At 39.8% G+C, this 19,293-nt stretch overlaps 1 protein-coding gene across 1 annotated transcript; it reads left to right on the plus strand.

Annotated features, from left to right (window-relative positions):
- The first annotated feature begins 8,345 nt into the window (after nucleotides 1-8,345).
- LOC125961802 (UDP-N-acetylglucosamine--peptide N-acetylglucosaminyltransferase 110 kDa subunit-like) lies at nucleotides 8,346-19,159 on the plus strand. The gene is made up of 2 exons (XM_049700824.1): nucleotides 8,346-11,750; nucleotides 12,485-19,159. The coding sequence occupies exon 1, from the start codon at nucleotides 8,353-8,355 to the stop codon at nucleotides 11,491-11,493; it is 3,141 nt and encodes a 1,046-aa protein (XP_049556781.1). The 5' UTR covers nucleotides 8,346-8,352; the 3' UTR covers nucleotides 11,494-11,750; nucleotides 12,485-19,159.
- Nucleotides 19,160-19,293: the final 134 nt, after the last annotated feature.

The raw sequence follows: 19,293 nt of genomic DNA on the forward strand, positions 1-19,293 counted from the left end.
GTAGTGAACTCTTGATTCCTTTTTCATTTCTTTTTGCATATAGTCTATTGATATTTTCTTTGTGGTTATCAAGAAGATTACATTTACCCTTCTAAAGTTCAACCAATATCATTTGAATTGAAACCAACTTCAATAGCACACAGAAACTCTGTTCCTCTACAGTTCCATTCCTCCTCCTTACATCATTGTTGTCACAAATTACACCTTTATACTTTGTGAGCCCAATAACATGGATTTATGATTATTTTATGCATTTGTTTTTTCAATCATGTAAGAAATAAAAAGTAGAGTTACAAACCAGTAGCACAATACTGGCTTTAGTATCTGCCCATGTATTTATCTTTACTGGAGATTTCTATTTCTTTATACAGCTTCGAGTTGCTGTCTAGTGTCCTTTCATTTCAACCTGAAGGTTCAATTTAGCATTTGTCATAGGGCAGTGTTAGGAAGTTGTAAAACAAACGCCCTCAGCCTTTGTTCATCTGGGAATGTGTTAATTTCTCCCTAAGTTTTGAAACCAGTTTGGCCAAATATAGAATTCTTGGTGGACAGTTTTTTTCTTTCAGCACTTTAAATATGTCTGGCCTCTTGCTTCCGTGGTTTCAGATAGGAAATTAGCTATGAACCTTTTTGAGGATCCCTGCTTTGTAACAAATTTGTTTTTTCTTTCTCCTTTGGGAGTAAAGATTCTTTCTCTGTCTTTTGGCATCTGAGAGTTTGATTATACTGTTTCTTGTTGTGGTGTTCCTTGAGTTTCTCTTAGTCCTGAAATCAGGCAAAGATTTACAGCAAGCAAACACATACTGAACCAGGGAAGAGGCAATTTGAAAATGGCAGGAAAGCTTTGTGGCATTTTTACTTGCCCTTGCCCCATCTACTCTTAGTGTAGTGATGGTCTTAAAGTGGTGGGGTCTTAATGCAGTGATAGTCTTAAAGTAGCAGCAGACCATTCGTAGTATGGGGCCCTCAATCCTGCTTCAGGAGGGAGCAGAAGAGCCCATACTCTCGGATTATTATGTGTATCTGTTCTAACCTGTCTGGGAGCTACCTGAAGGACTGACACAAGATGCTTATCTCTGTCTTAGCTAACCTGGAACACAGTCTGGAAAAGCAGCGGTCATTGCTCAAAAAAAGTGCAAGGTGAACTGACAAAGCACAGATGGCTGGGGCAGAAGACTGTGCATTGAAATACAATAGACCACATAAGATGCAGGAGCAAAAGTTGGGGGAGATTCTTTGGGAACTTAGAACATACAAAAAGTACACATGTGTCCAGAGAAATTAAGAAAGCCACATGCATACTCAAGATAAGATGCATGCTCTGAAAACACCAGAGGAGTCTCTAAGCTTTTACCATGGGCTGAGCCCTGAACTCAGTGCAGGTCAGCTAAATGTTGAAGGAGTGATCCAGCAATCTGCACAATGGGGAGAGGTGTGTGGTTTTGAGTGTGCATGTGGATGTGCTTGTGTATATTTGTTTTTGTTTGTCTAAGGTGCGGGAATTCAAGGACATCTCTGTCAAAACATTAGCTAAACATGAACTAAAGGAACAGAGACTTCAGTGCCTACATACGATAAGGAGTACACTCATTGCAAAACTAGTTTGGAAAGGTCCCTAAACAAACAGACTACTACAGCCTTCAACAATCCAAAGCCCAGAAAACCCTGGGAAAGTGGGAGAATCTGATTTCCATAGACACCACATTATAATATTTGAAAGCCAAATGTTCAACCAAAAAACTCACAAGGTATACAAAGACATGGAAAAGTATGGTCCATTTAAGAAAACAAATTAATTGATGAAACCATCCCTAAGGAAGCCCAGACTTTTCTCCATTGCATATTCTTGCCTCCTCTGTCATAGATTCATTGACCATAAGTGCATGGGTTTCTTTCTGGGCTCTCTATTCTGTTCCAGTGATGGATGTTTTTGTGCCGGTACCATACTGTTTTGATTACTGTAGGTTTGTAGCACAGTCTGAAGCCAGGGAGCATGATTCCTCCAGTTGTGTTCTTCTTTCTCAAGACTGTTTTAGCTATTCAGGATCTTTTGTGTTTCCATACAGACTTTAAAATTATTTGTTCTAGGTCTGTGGAAAATGCCCTTGATATGTTGATACAGACTGCATTGAATGCGTAGATGTCCTTGGGTATGATGGTCATTTTAACAATATTAATTCTTCCAATCCGTGACCATGGTATATCTTTCCAGCTGTTTGTGTCATCTTTCATTTCTTTTATGAGAGTCATATAGTTTCCTGGGTACAGGTCTTTTACCTCCTTAGGCAGGTTTATTCTTATGTATTTTATTCTTTTTTATGCGATTGTAAATGGGATTGTTTCCTTAATTTCTCTTTCTGATAGTTCACTGTGAGTGTATAGAAATACAAAATTTATATATAGAAATCTATTGTATCCTGCAAATTTACCAAGTTCATGTTTGAGCTCGAATAGTTTTTTGATGGTGTCTTTCAGATTTTCTATGTATCATGCCATCTGCAAACAGTGACAGTTTTACTTTTTCCTTTCCATTTTGGAGTCCTTTTATTTATTTATTTTTTCTTGTCTGATTGCTGTGGCTAGGACTTCCAAAACTCTGTTCAATAAAAGTGGTGAGAGTGGGCATCCTTGTCTTGTTCCTGATCTTAGGGGAAATGCTTTCAGCTTTTCACCATTGAGTATGTTAGCTATGGGCTTGTCATATATGGCCTTTATTATGTTGAGGTATGTTCCCTCTATGCCCACTTTCTGGAGAGTTTTTACCATGAATGGATAGTGAAGTTTTTCAAAACTTTTTCTGCATCTATTGAGATGATCGTATGGTTTTTAGTCTTCAGTTTGTTACTGTGATGATAAGAGACCTAAGACAGCTACAGAGGCTAAGTGACCTTTCCTTCCCTGAATGGGTAGGTATCCTTGTTCTGCCTTCTAATTGAGTTAGTATCTGAGTAAAGAACTGCCAGGTGTCATTTAGTTCACAATACACTGCTGTGGCAATATAGAAATGAATTTGCCTAAGTCATTTGGCTTTTCTCAATTATAGTAAATGAATATACTGAATGAATACTTCAACTTAAGGAAATGTTCTTAAAAATATATTAATGTAGGCAACTTCAGTGGAGAACTGAAATCAAAACAAAACATTCAGATAAAGGGTTGAAATAAAAGTACACTCAGTTGTATCCAGTTTCCTCTTGTAAATCTCTCTTTTTAATTTCAGTGGACAGTCACTTGAGAATATCTGACTTGCAGCTAAGGAAATCTAAGCCTTCTTGGCCACACTGTATTCCCTTATGTCATTTACTAAAGACACCAGTTGGGTTGCTGAAAAAAGCGTGGGAAAAATCAATCCCTCACATCCAAAGGGCGGCTCTTGAAAATATGTGTGTTGTTGTAGTTATTTTGCTCTTCTGGCCTCAGAAGTTCTAATCTTAACCTTAGCCCCTCATGGAGAGACTTTGTAAACCAATTCCCACATGACTCATTATGTGACTGTTGAAAAAGAGAAACCCAGCTCTTTTCCTGTGCTTTCAACCAGTCATCTTCTTCAAAAATCTGTTTGGATTGTTATACCTTAATCTTGCCTGGCAAGGGACTTATGGGAAGGTTCTTATTGTTTGAAAGTTTGGTGCCAGTATCTGCAAAGAAAGAAGAAAGATGTGTTTATCAAACATCCCAATAGTGAAGGTGTGTGAAAGCAACTTTTGAAAAAGTTAATCTGTCAGAGTTTAGCCGTATTATTACATTTTATTTTATTCATTGAAAATAAATAATTATCAATGAATCCTTTCTAGATTTTCTAGTTTCCCAAAGTTCCCTGTATTCACATTCTAAGAGGAAAAATGGTATTTTAAGTCACTGCTCTCCACCTTATGTTATTTATAATCACTCCTCGTGACCTCTTCCTTCCAAGAAACTTGATCCTGAGAAGTGTCCTTTGTTTGTCTTTGTGGAATAAGTGATGAGGATGCATCCTGGAGACCTGTGAGATGTTCAACTTGTGGCATAATGAAACTAGGATGGAGAGTTCTGGAAAGATCTGGAAAGGTGGCTGGTAGTGTGTGGCCAGATGTGGGAGAAGAGAGACGTACAGAGAGGGGGAGAGGAAATTTTCAGAGGGAGAAAATGAAACAAATAATTAAATAAGTTTTGTTGTGTGGTGTGGGACGCAAGCCTTTCTCTCCCCCTTTCCTTCACAATGTCTTTGTTAAAGACTGTGTTTTTCATTAGTTTTACTAAGATAGGATTTGCCGTTTTGTTTGGATACTGAGAATGGACCCATGGAAACAGTTACATTTGGGTTATCTCTGACTGTCTTTAATGAAGAACATAAATATTGGCCACACTATCTATGCACATGCTATCACCATGCCTTTTTTGTTCTCTGTTCATATATCTAAGTCCTCTTCTTTCTTTAAGGTCAATCTCAAATCTCATCTGAAATGTACATTTATTGATAGATTCAACCCATAATGAACTGTCCCTTCTTTGTCCTCCTTAGGCTCTGATTATTTACAAAAACTCATTTTTGAACTTAGAGACTGTCCAATATGATATATTAGTTATTTCACCAGCATATGTTATATCCTCAACACAATTATACGCTTTTGTGGGGCTGGGATCATACATTCTGTAATTTTTCTCAGTACTTACACTTACTTTGATAAAAAGCGCATTCATTCATCTAAACATCATTTATTGGGTGTTAATTAAATATCTCAACTCAGTAAATATTGTTTGAATGAATGCATGCATGAATGAGGGAGTGTGCAATAGGTAGCCTAATGTACCACCCAATGTGAGAAAACCAAAAACATAAACACAAAAGCAAGCCAAAAAGTGGACCAGGACTTTCTGTAAAATATCCTGCTTTTTGTTGGATGATGCCATGAAAATCAAGATGCTCCTGAAAGGTCTTAATAGCTGACCAAGAATAGTAAACAATTGAAATTCTCTCAGGCTTCTTCAACCCTATCACTGGACACATTTATACCTCTCAGAATGGTATTAAAAGAGATTAATAAAGCTTTTATAGATGAGTTGATAAATCTCTAAATATTTAAGTCTTCATTGCCTGCTAGGTTTTCTCTATTTTGGGTTTCCAAAAGATTTCAATAAACCACAGGATAATTAAAAATTAGACATTATCTTTCTTACCTTGACGTTTTTTGATGGTAAACACCTTTTTATTGTTTCCATAGTGCTGCCCAATTTCCACCAGTACAGTACTTAAGTGAATTTTGCTCTGGATGGTGGGTTATAGAAGATGTAAACGAATTGTTTGTATATGTTTTAGAATTCTTCAAAAGGGCCTGGCCATGGAAATGCATTGAATATTACTTAAATAACTAAAGTAACTTCCTCAGAATTATTATTCTATTCTGGTTAGGATACTATCTGCTCTGGTTTGTTAAAATTTCCCTTTAGAGTGGTTTTAATTTTGTTTCTGATAGGGTCCTAGGATTTATTGCCACACCCATCCTGCATCTGTTTTTCTTTGAATTACTCTCCTTGCAGTTTCTGATTCATACAGGGCCTTACAGGTTAGTGACAACCTGGCCATTACAACGCTGGGAAGGAGAGGCCTACTTTTCAGAGGTGTTGATGTTTTCTGTACCTGAAGGTTTTCAAGAGATATCAATCTTCCTCACCACCGCCCTTGGCCCTCTTAATGGACTAAGCAGTTCCTCATGAAATTTCTGTAGGATATCTGTACCAACTTCTCAATATTGTTCCATCCTGAGTCTATAAATTCCTGGCCTCAAGGTAATGTTAGATTTCTAGCTCCAGCCCCTATTTACATAAGGCCTATACTAAGGAACGGAACCCACAGACATCAGTCCGCTCTTCTTTCTCTGGATTTAATTTCTCTGTTACTTTCTGAAACATGCAGGTGTTCCTTTCTTTCTTTTAATCTCAGCTATGTCCTTTTAACTTTTTCAAAATTGACCCAGAATTTACATGTGTCTTCAGTAAGAGTACATTAAATTGAGCTTAGTCTGCTATTCTACTGGCATATTTGAGATCCAGATAATTTGCTACTTAACTGGATTCAATGACCTGTATATTTCAGGCATCTAAAACTCACCATGTTCCAAATTTCCCTCCTTATAGTTAGTAATTTTCTTGGGAATCTGGATGACATAAAATGGAATAAAGTTAGTGAGTGGCCCAGGAATGCCTGAAAGTTTGTTTGTCAGAGTGGCCAGGGAAAGTTAAGCAAGGAAGAAAAGCAAATGAAAAACAGAATCCCATTATTATGGCTGAGTTTACTCCCAGGATTCCATGCAGAGCTCTCTGTAGAGCTGGGTTGGGTTATAACTTATGCCAGAGCTGTACGTGGGGCTGACACCATCTCATGCCAAGCTCTCAGTTCTGGGCTAACGTCATCTCTTGTCCACTCTGTGGAGTGGAAACTTTGGAGGAATGGCCAATGTGTTCCGCGGTGTAGGAAGAGGGAAATTATGAATGTGACTTTCTAAATTGTGGAGGAACTAACCACTGTAAATGTGCCTTGAACTATGTTGTTTAATTTGACCAGTCAGATCAATGACTTCCCCTTGAATGAAATGCTGCTACGTATATGAGCAGAAAAACAAAACTGGTATAAGGAATAGATAGCTAGTGAGAAGCTTCCGCATAGCACAGGGAGATGCGCTCGGTGCTTTGTGACCACCTAGAGGGGTGGGATAGGGAGGGTGGGAGGGAGGGAGATGCAAGAGGGAGGAGATATGGGGACATATGTATAACTGATTTACTTTGTTATAAAGCAGAAACTAACACACCATTGTAAAGCAATTATACTCCGATAAAGATGTTACCAAAAAAACTGGTATAAGGAGATGGAGAGACTGGGAGTCTTATTTTCCCACCAATTAACTTTGCCTCTGACCATGACCTTCCCTTTGAGTCTCCTAGACCTTGGGGATGATCGCAGCCCCTTGGGTTGGGTGACGGCAACCCCATCTTCACTAGAACCTCTATAGTTAACTTTGATTTTTCCCACTCCGTCTATCCATCCCATGTGTGCAGTCAGACATTTGATCTTGGACTTTTCCTGACAAAGTATGCTTGAATATAACCATTTCTTTTCACTCCCACTGCTACTGCTATTGTCACTGCCTTAACTAGGGCTTTATCTTTAAGTTCTTTATATAAATATATAAATATCTATATATAAATATAATATACAAATAAATAAAATATAATATTAATTCTGATGATTTTAAAGTCTTTTCTTGATAAAGACTTTTCCTGATAAAGACACACAATAGCTTATATAAATATTTTTGTATTATCTGTTCTTTTCTTAGAATTTTCGCCATATGATTCTATCTCTTGGTTTGTCTAGAACTTTTTGATTGAATGCTGGCTATTTTATTTGGCTTTTTTTGTTTTTCTCAGTGCAAACGTTGTTTTGCTTCAAAATATTTTATTCTACCTGGAAGTAGCAAATCTTCAAATTACAATTTTTTAAATGCTTTCAAATATCAATACTATAGGTGTCACAAAACCTAGAAAAATGACATTTAAAAATGAACTACTGCCAGATGTGTCTCTATAAAACTTTTCCCCCACTCTTTTAGCTATATATTCTTTAACTGCCTCCTCATACGACAGTTTATGTATTTTCGAAATAAAATTTTAAGAAATAAACTTTGTAGTTTTTAGACATAGATTTCTTGTAGCATGGTTGATTAGAATTTGCTTCTAGTTATTGATAGTTTAGAAAAGTTTATTTCAGCTTCACAATTTATTATTGATAATGTCACATTAATTTTCATTGTTAACTTTGAGAAAACCTCTATGGATTACTTCCTCATAAGTATTTACTATTATAAATGCATTACTGATTTCAGTACTGCTATAGGTTTGTGCATTACAGGGATTGGTTACTTATTAGTGGTTTGGGAAGGCCAATTTAAGATTTTCTGATCTTACTGTATTGAAATTCATGGCCCTAATGTTTTCCACATTGACTATATGAATGATGAAGTAAAGTCAATCATGTATTTCCTTTCCAACTGGACAGAAAACAAAATTTTAAAAAGTGTTTGGACTACTGACTTGATTTCTTCTAAGGCAAGTGTATAGGTAATTTTTATTCCCTGATTAGGAGAAAAATGGTGGAAGAGGGCAGGGTTAAGAATTAAGATTTCAAGAGCGTGAGAGGTAGATGGCCAACCAGAGTTCCTAAGTTTCAGTGCGTGTAACTGTTGCCGCCGCTTAAGCCTGCCAAAGCAGTGGTATGGCTGCTGCCCTCGTATTTGCTACCTCTAGAAACATTCTTGCCAGTAGTGGCAGCAGCGGGACTCAATTACCCCCTTTTCTCACTCTCTCCAGAAGCTCCAGATGGCGTCTTCTGTGGGCAACGTGGCCGACAGCACAGAACCAACGAAACGTATGCTTTCCTTCCAAGGGTTAGCTGAGTTGGTACATCGAGAGTATCAGGCAGGAGATTTTGAGGCAGCTGAGAGACACTGCATGCAGCTGTGGAGACAAGAGCCAGACAATACTGGAGTACTTTTATTACTTTCATCTCTACACTTCCAGTGTCGAAGGCTGGACAGATCTGCCCACTTTAGTACTCTGGCAATTAAACAGAACCCTCTTCTGGCAGAAGCCCATTCGAATTTGGGGAATGTGTACAAGGAAAGAGGGCAGTTGCAGGAGGCAATTGAGCATTACCGGCATGCATTGCATCTCAAACCAGATTTCATCGATGGTTATATTAACCTGGCAGCCGCTTTGGTAGCAGCAGGCGACATGGAAGGGGCAGTACAAGCTTACGTCTCTGCTCTTCAGTGCAATCCTGATTTGTACTGTGTTCGCAGTGACCTGGGGAACCTGCTCAAAGCCCTGGGTCGCTTGGAAGGAGCCAAGGCATGTTATTTGAAAGCAATGGAGACGCAACCGAACTTTGCAGTAGCTTGGAGTAATCTTGGCTGTGTTTTCAATGCACAAGGGGAGATTTGGCTTGCCATTCATCACTTTGAAAAGGCTGTCACGCTTGACCCCAATTTTCTGGATGCTTATATCAATTTAGGAAATGTCTTGAAAGAGGCACGGATTTTTGACAGAGCTGTGGCAGCTTACCTTTGTGCCCTAAGCTTGAGCCCAAATCATGCAGTGGTACATGCCAACCTGGCTTGTGTATACTATGAGCAAGGCCTGATGGATCTGGCAGTAGACACCTACAGGCGAGCTATTGAATTGCAACCACATTTCCCTGATGCTTACTGCAACCTAGCCAACGCCCTGGAAGAGAAGGGCAGTGTTGCCGAAGCAGAAGAGTGTTATAATACAGCTCTGCGGCTGTGTCCCACCCATGCAGACTCTCTGAATAACCTAGCCAATATCAAAGGAGACCAGGGAAACTTTGAAGAGGCAGTTCGCTTGTATTGTAAAGCATTAGAAGTCTTCCCAGAGTTTGCTGTTGCCCATTCAAATTTAGCAAGTGTATTGCAGCAGCAGGGAAAACTGCAGGAAGCTCTGATGCATTATAAGGAGGCTGTTCGAATCAGTCCTACCTTTGCTGATGCCTACTGTAACATGGGAGACACTCTAAAGGAGATGCAGGATGTTCAGGGAGCCTTGCAGTGTTATACTCGTGCCATTCAGATTAACCCTGCACTTGCGGATGCCCACAGCAATCTGGCTTCCATTCACAAGTATTCAGGGAATATTCCAGAAGCAATTGCTTCTTATCGCACTGCTCTGAAGCTTGAACCTGATTTTCCTGACGCTTATTGTGATTTGGCTCATTGCCTGCAGATTGTCTGTGATTGGACAGACTATGATGAGCGAATGAAGAAGTTGGTCAGCATTGTGGCTGACCAGCTGGAGAAGAATAGGTTGCCTTCTGTGCAGCCTCATCATAGTATGCTCTATCCTCTTTCTCATGGCTTCAGGAAGGCTATTGCTGAGAGCCATGGGAACCTCTGCTTGGATGAGATCAGTGTCCTTCATAAACCACCGTACGAACATCCAAAAGACTTGAAGCTCAGTGATGGTCGACTGCGTGTAGGATACGTGAGTTCTGACTTCGGGAATCATCCTACTTCTCATCTTATGCAGTCTATTCCAGGCATGCACAATCCTGATAAATTTGAGGTATTCTGTTATGCCCTGAGCCCAGATGATGGCACAAACTTCCGAGCGAAGGTGATGGCAGAAGCCCATCATTTCATTGATCTTTCTCAGATTCCATGCAATGGGAAAGCAGCTGATCGCATCCATCAAGACGGTATACACATCCTTGTAAATATGAATGGTTATACCAGGGGTGCTCGAAATGAACTCTTTGCTCTCAGGCCAGCTCCTATTCAGGCAATGTGGCTGGGCTACCCTGGGACCAGTGGCGTGCTTTTCATGGATTATATCATCACTGATCAGGAAACTTCACCTGCTGAAGTTGTTGAGCAGTATTCTGAGAAACTGGCTTATATGCCCCATACTTTCTTTATTGGTGATCATGCTAATATGTTCCCTCCCCTGAAGAAGAAGGCAGTCATCGATTTTAAGTCCAATGGGCACATTTATGACAATCGGGTTGTGCTGAATGGCATCGACCTCAAAGCATTTCTTGATAGTCTCCCAGATGTGCAGATTGTCAAGATGAAATGTCCTGATGGAGGAGACAACGCAGACAGCAGTAATACGGCTCTTAATATGCCTGTCATTCCTATGAATGCTATTGCAGAGGCAGTTATTGAAATGATTAACAGAGGACAAATTCAGATAACAATTAATGGATTCAGTCTTAGCAATGGACTGGCAACTACCCAGATCAACATTAAGGCTGCCACTGGAGAGGAGGTTCCCCGTACCATTATTGTAACCACACGTTCTCAGTACGGGTTACCGGAAGATGCCATTGTGTACTGTAACTTCAATCAGTTATATAAAATTGACCCATCTACTTTGCAGATGTGGGCAAATATTCTGAAGCGTGTTCCCAATAGTGTGCTGTGGCTGTTGCGTTTTCCAGCAGTAGGAGAACCTAATATTCAACAGTATGCACAAAATATGGGCCTTCCCCAGAAGCGTATCATTTTTTCACCTGTTGCTCCTAAAGAGGAACATGTTCGGAGAGGCCAGCTGGCTGATGTCTGCTTGGACACTCCACTCTGTAATGGACACACCACAGGGATGGATGTCCTTTGGTCAGGGACACCCGTGGTGACTATGCCAGGAGAGACTCTTGCTTCCCGAGTTGCAGCTTCCCAGCTCACTTGTTTAGGCTGTCTTGAGCTTATTGCTCAAAATAGACAAGAATATGAAGACATAGCTGTGAAACTGGGAACTGATCTAGAATACCTGAAGAAAATTCGTGGCAAAGTCTGGAAGCAGAGAACATCTAGCCCTCTGTTCAACACCAAACAATACACAATGGACCTAGAGCGGCTCTATCTACAGATGTGGGAGCATTACGCAGCTGGCAACAAACCTGATCACATGATTAAGCCTGTTGAAGTCACTGAGTCGGCCTAAATAATGACTGTGCGCACAGGAGAATTACCCTGTACCTGAGCCTCAACCTTCTGGGGGAAAGGGAACTACTTTTTCCTTATCTGTACAATACCATGCTGCAGATGGGTGACAGACAATGATAAGAAATAGCACAGCCAGACTTGCTTCCTGCATGATCATGATCACGATAGGGAGAGACACAAGAGATGGGAAACTGCTGTTCCACAAGGAGTCTCCATAGAATTTTGCAGCAGCCAGGTGTCTGGAAGGTCTGGAAGGTAAGTCTGGAAGGTCTGATCTCCCTTGGTCTTCCATGGGATGGATGGTTAGTGTGGAAGGGAGATAGAGATTGCCCAGCCGTTTTGTGATTATCATGGATTGATTGAGTCTTCTGAATTAATATTTTTCTTTATATTTTGGGTATTGGAGCTTTTAAAAATGTTTGGTTTCAGGTATTTTTATTCATGTGAAGTGTGTACGATTCTCTTGAGATAAGCTTTTAAGCTAAAATATTCCTTGTTTTAGTTTCTGAACTCGACAGATAAATGGGGACTTTGCTGGTATAGTCTTTTTATAGGTTTTGTAAACCACTTGAGCCTATATCAGTCATTTTAGTGTCTGACATAATGTTCGGAACTATCAGTGCTTTGTTGGTTTATAGATGATGGCTTAAATTCTTTTCCTGGTCCGTTTCCTTCTTCCCTTCCCCCTACTTTAAAAATTCTCCTGTAACTTGGCTAACAAAAAACCAAGTCTGATTCAAAACCTCCCAGAGTGTTTCTCTTAACCGCATCATCTGGTGCCAAATGAAGATTCTTAGGAGTGATTATTAATTCTGAAGGGCACAGTTGTGGTACTGTCACTGATGATAATAATAATGGATTTTTGGCCTAGAGTTTTGACCTATTTCACCAGTGTTTTACCGTTGACTGCCCCTCTATGCTGCTTCCAAAAGTCATAGTGTGTGTTAAGATTTTTACTTTCATTTCTAATGTTTGTTTGTTTGTTTTAGTGAGTCCTGTTCTACCTTTTTCTTTCAGCAGAAATGAAATCCCAGGTAAGTATAAGTATTCAAATATTTGATCAGTAAGTCACAGTTATCTCCAGTACATTAAATAACTTTCATCAAAAAACATGTTATAGGTAAAAAGCTCTGAAGGACCAGCTATGTATATGATAATTATGTTTCAGACCTTCTAGGGTATTATATATAATAACTTGTCTTCTGGACGTGGTCTTGAAGTCTTTATGGATTCAGTCTCAGTAGTAGCGAACTGCACTGCTACTTGGTTTGGAGTACAAATTAGACTTTAGCCCTCCTGGAGGTTGAGTTTTTGGTATTGAAAACCATAGGAATGAAATTATTGTATTTCAACAAAGGATCGAGGGCTTGAGGCTTAAACAAGGCAACATACGTGTGGGAAGCAGTCAGCCTTGAGGGCAGGTAAGGACATGCCAGGCATGCGGCCGCTGCTCGAAGGGACTGTCCCTACTTGTTCCCCTCCTTGTTCCATTCCATGGGAGATAAATCACCAGAGCCCAGAGATCAGAAAGAATGTAAAATGAGACAAGCAAAGCTGTCTCCCCCCTGCACATGCAGGTTATTTTTGATGCTTCTGGGTTTATGGGTTTCCTCCCAGGGAAGTTAACCTTGAGCCGAGACAGTCTGTAGATAATGTAAACCACCATCTGGCAACCTTCCGATTTCTAGTCTATATAATCTGCAACTGTAGCATAATAAAATTTGCCTTGCAACCATCAGTTGTCTTGGTCCTTCTGACCCCATCCGTCGGTGCTACTTCAGTTCCTTACCCCTTCCCTTCTGACCCTGGGCGGTGAGATCCTCTTTCTCCGGCTGGTCCGCGGCAAGTGGCACTCGAACAGGGACCTGAAGCGTGAAGGCAATTGAAAGAAAAAGAAAGTGCAGGTAAGAGAACCCTTATGCAAAATATGTGTGGCCACCAGTAAAAGTGAAACGAATAGAGGCATAAGGCAATAGTCAGAAGTAAAATAAGATGGGGCAAAAGGGCTCAAAGATGTATGAATTATTTGCTCAGGTTTTACTTTTGATGCTTAGAGCTCGGGGTAATAAAGTTTCTGAACTTTATTGTTGACTGAATTTTTACAGCAAATCCATGGTGTATCTCCCTGGTTTCCTGATGGCGGCTCTGTTGACATAGAAATCTGGCAGAAAGTTGGAGAAGATTTAAAAAATTATTACGAGTCTCGAGGGCCTACTCATACTCCTGTTGTTACATATAGTTTGTGGAATCTGATAAAAATATGTTTAGATTCTTCTCATGATAGTGTTGATTTGAATGTAAAGTCAGAAAAACATAAGCCTCTGACAGAAGGAGAGACTGTATTATCAGCTACTGTGTCGCCACTTCCTAAACCGAAAGAGCTAATTAATTTAAATATTTTAGATGAAGAGGAACATTTTGACTTAACAGATGAGGCTTGTAAACATAAAAGAGAGAAATATCCTGAGGATGATTTTCTAATGGCTGTGATAGATAAGTCAGTGAAAAAGCTGCAGGTTAATAAGGACTGTCTTCCTCAAAAATCCACATCTGTAAAAATGCTCAGTCCCTTGCAGCGCGCTGTACAAGGAGCAATAAAACGAGGAGAAGATCCTATTTTCTGTTGTCCCGTCATAGAAAGACCTGATCCTAATAATCCTCAACAAGCTACTAGGGAGCATCAGGCTCTCCCTTTGAAAGTTTTGAAAGATTGAAAATCTGCCTGTGCTCAATATGGGCCCACTGCTCCTTTTACTACTGCTATGGTTGACAGGAGAAGCTCTTCCCCCCGCTGATTGGAAGTCTATTGCACGAGCTTGTTTAAATGGTGGAGATTATTTAATATGGAAGTTTGATTTTTATGAACGGGCTGCTGAACAAGCAGAAAAGAATGCTGCCCATAATATTCCAGTTGATTATCATATGCTGATTGGGGAAGGACAATATCTTTCTTTACAAGATCAATTAACTTATCCCTTTGTTGCTTATCCTCAAATAAATCATTTGGCATTACAAGCCTGGAGGAAATGACCTTCTACACACAAAACTGAAGATCTTTCAAAACTTAGACAGGGACCTGATGAACCATATGCTGATTTTGTAGATAGGTTGTCACAGGCGGTGGGGAGACTCATTGTGGACGGACTCACTGGTACAATTGTAGTTAAGCAACTTGCTTTTGAAAATGCTAATAATGAGTGTCAGGCTGCGATTCGACCTTGGAGAAAACGGGGAACATTGGAGGATTATATTCACCTTTGTGCAGACATTGGGCCTACTTATATACAGGGTGCTGCTGTGGCTGCAGCATTAACTAAAGTGGGGTTTAAAAACAATCAAAAGAAAACAAAGACTTGTTTTAAATGCGGAAAGGCAGGTCCTTTTGCTAGAGAATGTAGATCTTTTAATTCTAACCCTAGTCCTTCCTTCCCTACTCAAAAACCTCCAGATGGTCAGAAAATCCCTGGTTTATGCCCTAAATGCAATAGGGGAAAACATTGGGCACAAGATTGTTGCTCAGTGGCCCACAAGGATGGGCCACCACTGTCGGGAAACTCTTCCCAGGGCCTTCCCCGGCCCCAACAAATAATAAGCGCAATGTCTGTGTATCCTCCTCAAATTATCAATCAGACATTAACCAAAAACAAAAACATACAATATCCTCGCTCTCCAGAGCAACACCAGGAAGCGCAGGACTGGAGCTCAGTACCTCCGCCCGATATGTATTAACTCCTGAAATGGGTCCTCAGGCCCTCTCTACGGGCATCTGTGGACCTTTACCCAAGGGTTTGATGGGACTATTATTGGGAAGAAGTAGTGTCACCATGAAAGGTTTAACTGTTATGCCAGGAGTCATAGATTCTGACTACGAAGGAGAAATAAAAGTCATGGCACAAACTATTAAAAATATAATAACTATTTCTCCTGGTGATAAAATTGCACAATTGCTACTTTTGCCCTTTGTACCTCATGGACAAATTTTACAACATCAAAAGAGAGAAACAAAGGCTTTTGGATCGTCTAATGCTGCCTACTGGATTCAGAAGATAGGGAAAGAACGTCCAGAAATGAAATGAACCATTAATGGAAAGGTTTTTTCAGGTTTGTTAGACACTGGAGCTGATGTCTCTGTTATGACGCAGGTACACTGGCCTAAACGTTGGCCCATTAGTCCTACTATTACAGAACTTCACGGAATAGGACAAAGTTCTTCTCCTATGCAAAGTAGTCAGTTTTTTTTATGGCAAGATAGTGAGGGCCATTCAGGATATTTCCAGCCTTATGTTTTGCCTGGGCTGCCTTTAAACCTCTGGGGCCGAGATATATTAAAAGAAATGGGAGTATTACTTTATAGTCCAAACTCTCAAGTCTCTAATATGATGTTGGATCAAGGATTTCTTCCCACAAAAGCGCTGGGAACAAATCAACAAGGAACTGTCTATCCTATTGATGTGAAAATAAAAAATGATAGACAAGGTTTGGGTTTTTCTTAGGGGCCTTGGATTCTCCACTCACTGCTGATGCAATTACTTGGCTGACTGATGACCCTGTATGGGTGGACCGATGGCCCCTCACAAAGGAGAAATGAGAAGCTGCAGAACAATTAGTACTGGAACAATTAGGGCATTTAGAAATTTCCAGTAGTCCTTGGAATACTCCTATTTTTATTATCAAGAAAAAATCTGGAAAATATAGGTTATTACAGGATCTAAGAGCTGTTAATAAAACTATGCTAATAATGGGAGCTCTTCAACCAGGCCTACCCTCTCCAACAGCCATACCACACAATTATCATCTTTTAGTTATAGATTTAAAAGATTGTTTTTTCACTATTCCTTTGTTTCCTGAAGATAGAAAACATTTTGCTTTTAGCTTGCCTGCCTTAAATTTTAAGGAAGCCATGAGGAGATTTCAATGGAAAGTATTGCCTCAGGGCATGGCAAATAGTCCTACATTATGCCAAAAATATGTGGCTCAGGCCTTGACTCCTGTGAGAAAAAGGTTTCCATCGTTATATCGCATACATTATATGGATGATATACTTTTAGCCAGGGATAATATTTCTTTATTAGAGACTGCTTTTCAATTTTTACAACAGTCCTTACAATCATTTGGCTTGGTCATTGCCTCAAGAAAACTTCAAAGACAATCTCCATTTTTATATTTGGGAAAATATATTGATAACACTACTATTAGGCCTCAAAAACTGCAAATTCGAGTTGATAATTTAAAAACATTAAATGCTTTTCAAAAATTACTTGGAGATATTAATTGGCTAAGGCCTGCCTTAAAACTTACTACTGCTCAATTACAGCCTTTGTTTGATATTCTTAAAGGTGACTCAGATCCTTCTTCTTCACGCTCTATGACTCCAGAAGGATTTCAAGCTTTACAAATAGTCAATAGATCTGTCAGTTCTACACAATTAACTAGAATTCATACTCACCTTCCTATTTTCTTAATAATTTGTCCAACTCCTCATGTGCCTACTGCCGTCTTATGGCAAACTGTTGGAATTATTGAATAGATTCATATGAAATCTACACCCTCTAAAGTTATTAACCCTTATTATGAACTTATTAGTAATTTAATAATGCAAGGTAGAACTAGATGCTTACAACCTATAAGTATAGAACCTTCTCAAATTATTATCCCTGATTCAGTTAGTCAACAAAATTGGCTTTTTCAACATAGTAATGAATGGGGTCTTGCTCTTGCAGGATTTTCAGGTACCTTGGAATGCCATTACCCTGCTGATAAATTGATCCAATTCAGCAAACTTAACTCATATCTTTCCTTCTATAATTAGGCAACAGCCTGTCCCTCATGTACCTTTGGTTTTTACGGACGGTTCTTCTTCAGGAGTGGCTACTGTAATCATTGACGATGGAACAAACCTCGTTAAAGAAACTTCCTTGACTTCAGCTCAACGTGTTGAACTGTATGCTGTCATTATGTCTTTTAAACATTTGCCTTCTATATCTTTTAATTTGTTTTCTGATAGTAAATATCTTATTAGCTTGTGATTTCTTCTGGAGACTGCGAGCATAGGACATACTAATGACCCTGAATTATCATCCTCTTTTCGTTTGCTTCAACAGCTTATTCGTTCCCATGATGGTCCTGTTGCAGGTCTGTATATCCGTGCTCATTCTAACTTGCCTGGTCCATTGACTAAACTTAATGCGACTGCAGATGTTTTAACTCGATCTAAACGTGATCTTTATCCTGTACATTTTCCTCCCAAGAATAGAGTTGAAGTTACTCCTCCTCCTCAATCTCTTTTCCCTAAAGCAGGACATGTCCCAATTTACCGTACTCCTCCTTTCCGTTCGTCATGCTGTCAAGAATGGCTAATATACTGCATTCATTATCTCCATACTCTTGATACTCATGGTCCATGTCCTGGACACCCTCATATTATGGTAAGTTATGATCAAACTGCTTCACAAGCAGCACAGCAGTTGCACGCTTTACACCGTCAGTCAGCGGCTACATTACACACACAATTTTCCCTTACTCGTGAAGCCGCCCCACAAATTGTTAAGCAGTGCCCACAATGCTTACCTCACCTTCCTGTTCCACATTATGTTGTTAATCCTCGTGGATTATTACCTAGACATTTATGGCAAATGGATGTTACTCATATCCCGTCTTTTGGGAAATTACAGTTTGTTCATGTCACTATCGACACTTATTCTGGTTTCCTCTGTGCTACAGCACAGACCGGAGAAGCGACTAAACATGTTATCACTCATTTATTACACTGTTTTGCTTTCATGAACCTTCCCAAAATTATTAAAACAGATAATGGGCCCGCTGCTTTTGCAACATTTTGTAATTCATTACAAAATTACCCATATTACAGGCATTCCATATAACCCTCAAGGACAAGGTATTATAGAACGTGCAAATAGATCTTTAAAGCTAACTATTGAAAAAATAAAAAGGGGGGAATTGTATAGAACAACGCCACATAACCTTATAAATGATGCTCTGTTTATTTTAAATGTTCTCACTGTTGACAAATTTGGCTGCTCTGCAGGGGGAAGGTTGGTGGCTGAGCCAAGATTGGCCTCTCAATCTCCGGAGGTCCTCTGGAAAGATCCGTTAACCAGCACTTGGCGTGGTCCTGATCCTGTGTTGATTTGGGGACGTGGTCACGTGTGTATGTTTCCCAGATCAGCGCCTGGACCTCGCTGGCTTCCTGAGCACTTAGTCAAGCAAATAGATGGCTCGCCACAGCTCACCTAGTTCAGAAGATGAAGAAGCTCTGCACCTCTCCTGAAAATTTGACAGTGTTGATTGAGAAAAAGAAGAAGAAGAGGAGACCACTTGCCAGGACGACCCAAAGGAGTGATGTTCCAACTTGGGGACAAATTAAACAACTGGTTTCATGAGCTCAAGAGTCAGTGAAACAACAGAATAATCCTGTTACACCTGTAACTTTATTTTTGGCTATGTTGGCAACCATTTCATGTGTTCCCTCTGTTAATGCAGCAACTTACTGGGCCTATGTACCTGATCCTCCACTATTACAACCCATATCTTGGTCTGAAGCAGAGTTTCCTGTATTTTACAATGATAACTGTTTATGGGCCTCTTATTGGGAATATAAAACAAATCAATATGTCTGTAAATTATACTAACTGGTTTAGTACCCATCCTGTCTGTCTTAGCCCATTGAATCTGGAAACTGGATGTGTAAAGGCTATTAGTTATGAGCATACAGATGTTTATGAGGGAACGGATCAATCAATTAGTTTGTCAGGCTCTCCAGGCATCCTTCGTTTTACAG

Source organism: Orcinus orca, chromosome 17, assembly GCF_937001465.1.
Source record: "Orcinus orca chromosome 17, mOrcOrc1.1, whole genome shotgun sequence".
Lineage (NCBI taxonomy): Eukaryota > Metazoa > Chordata > Mammalia > Artiodactyla > Delphinidae > Orcinus > Orcinus orca.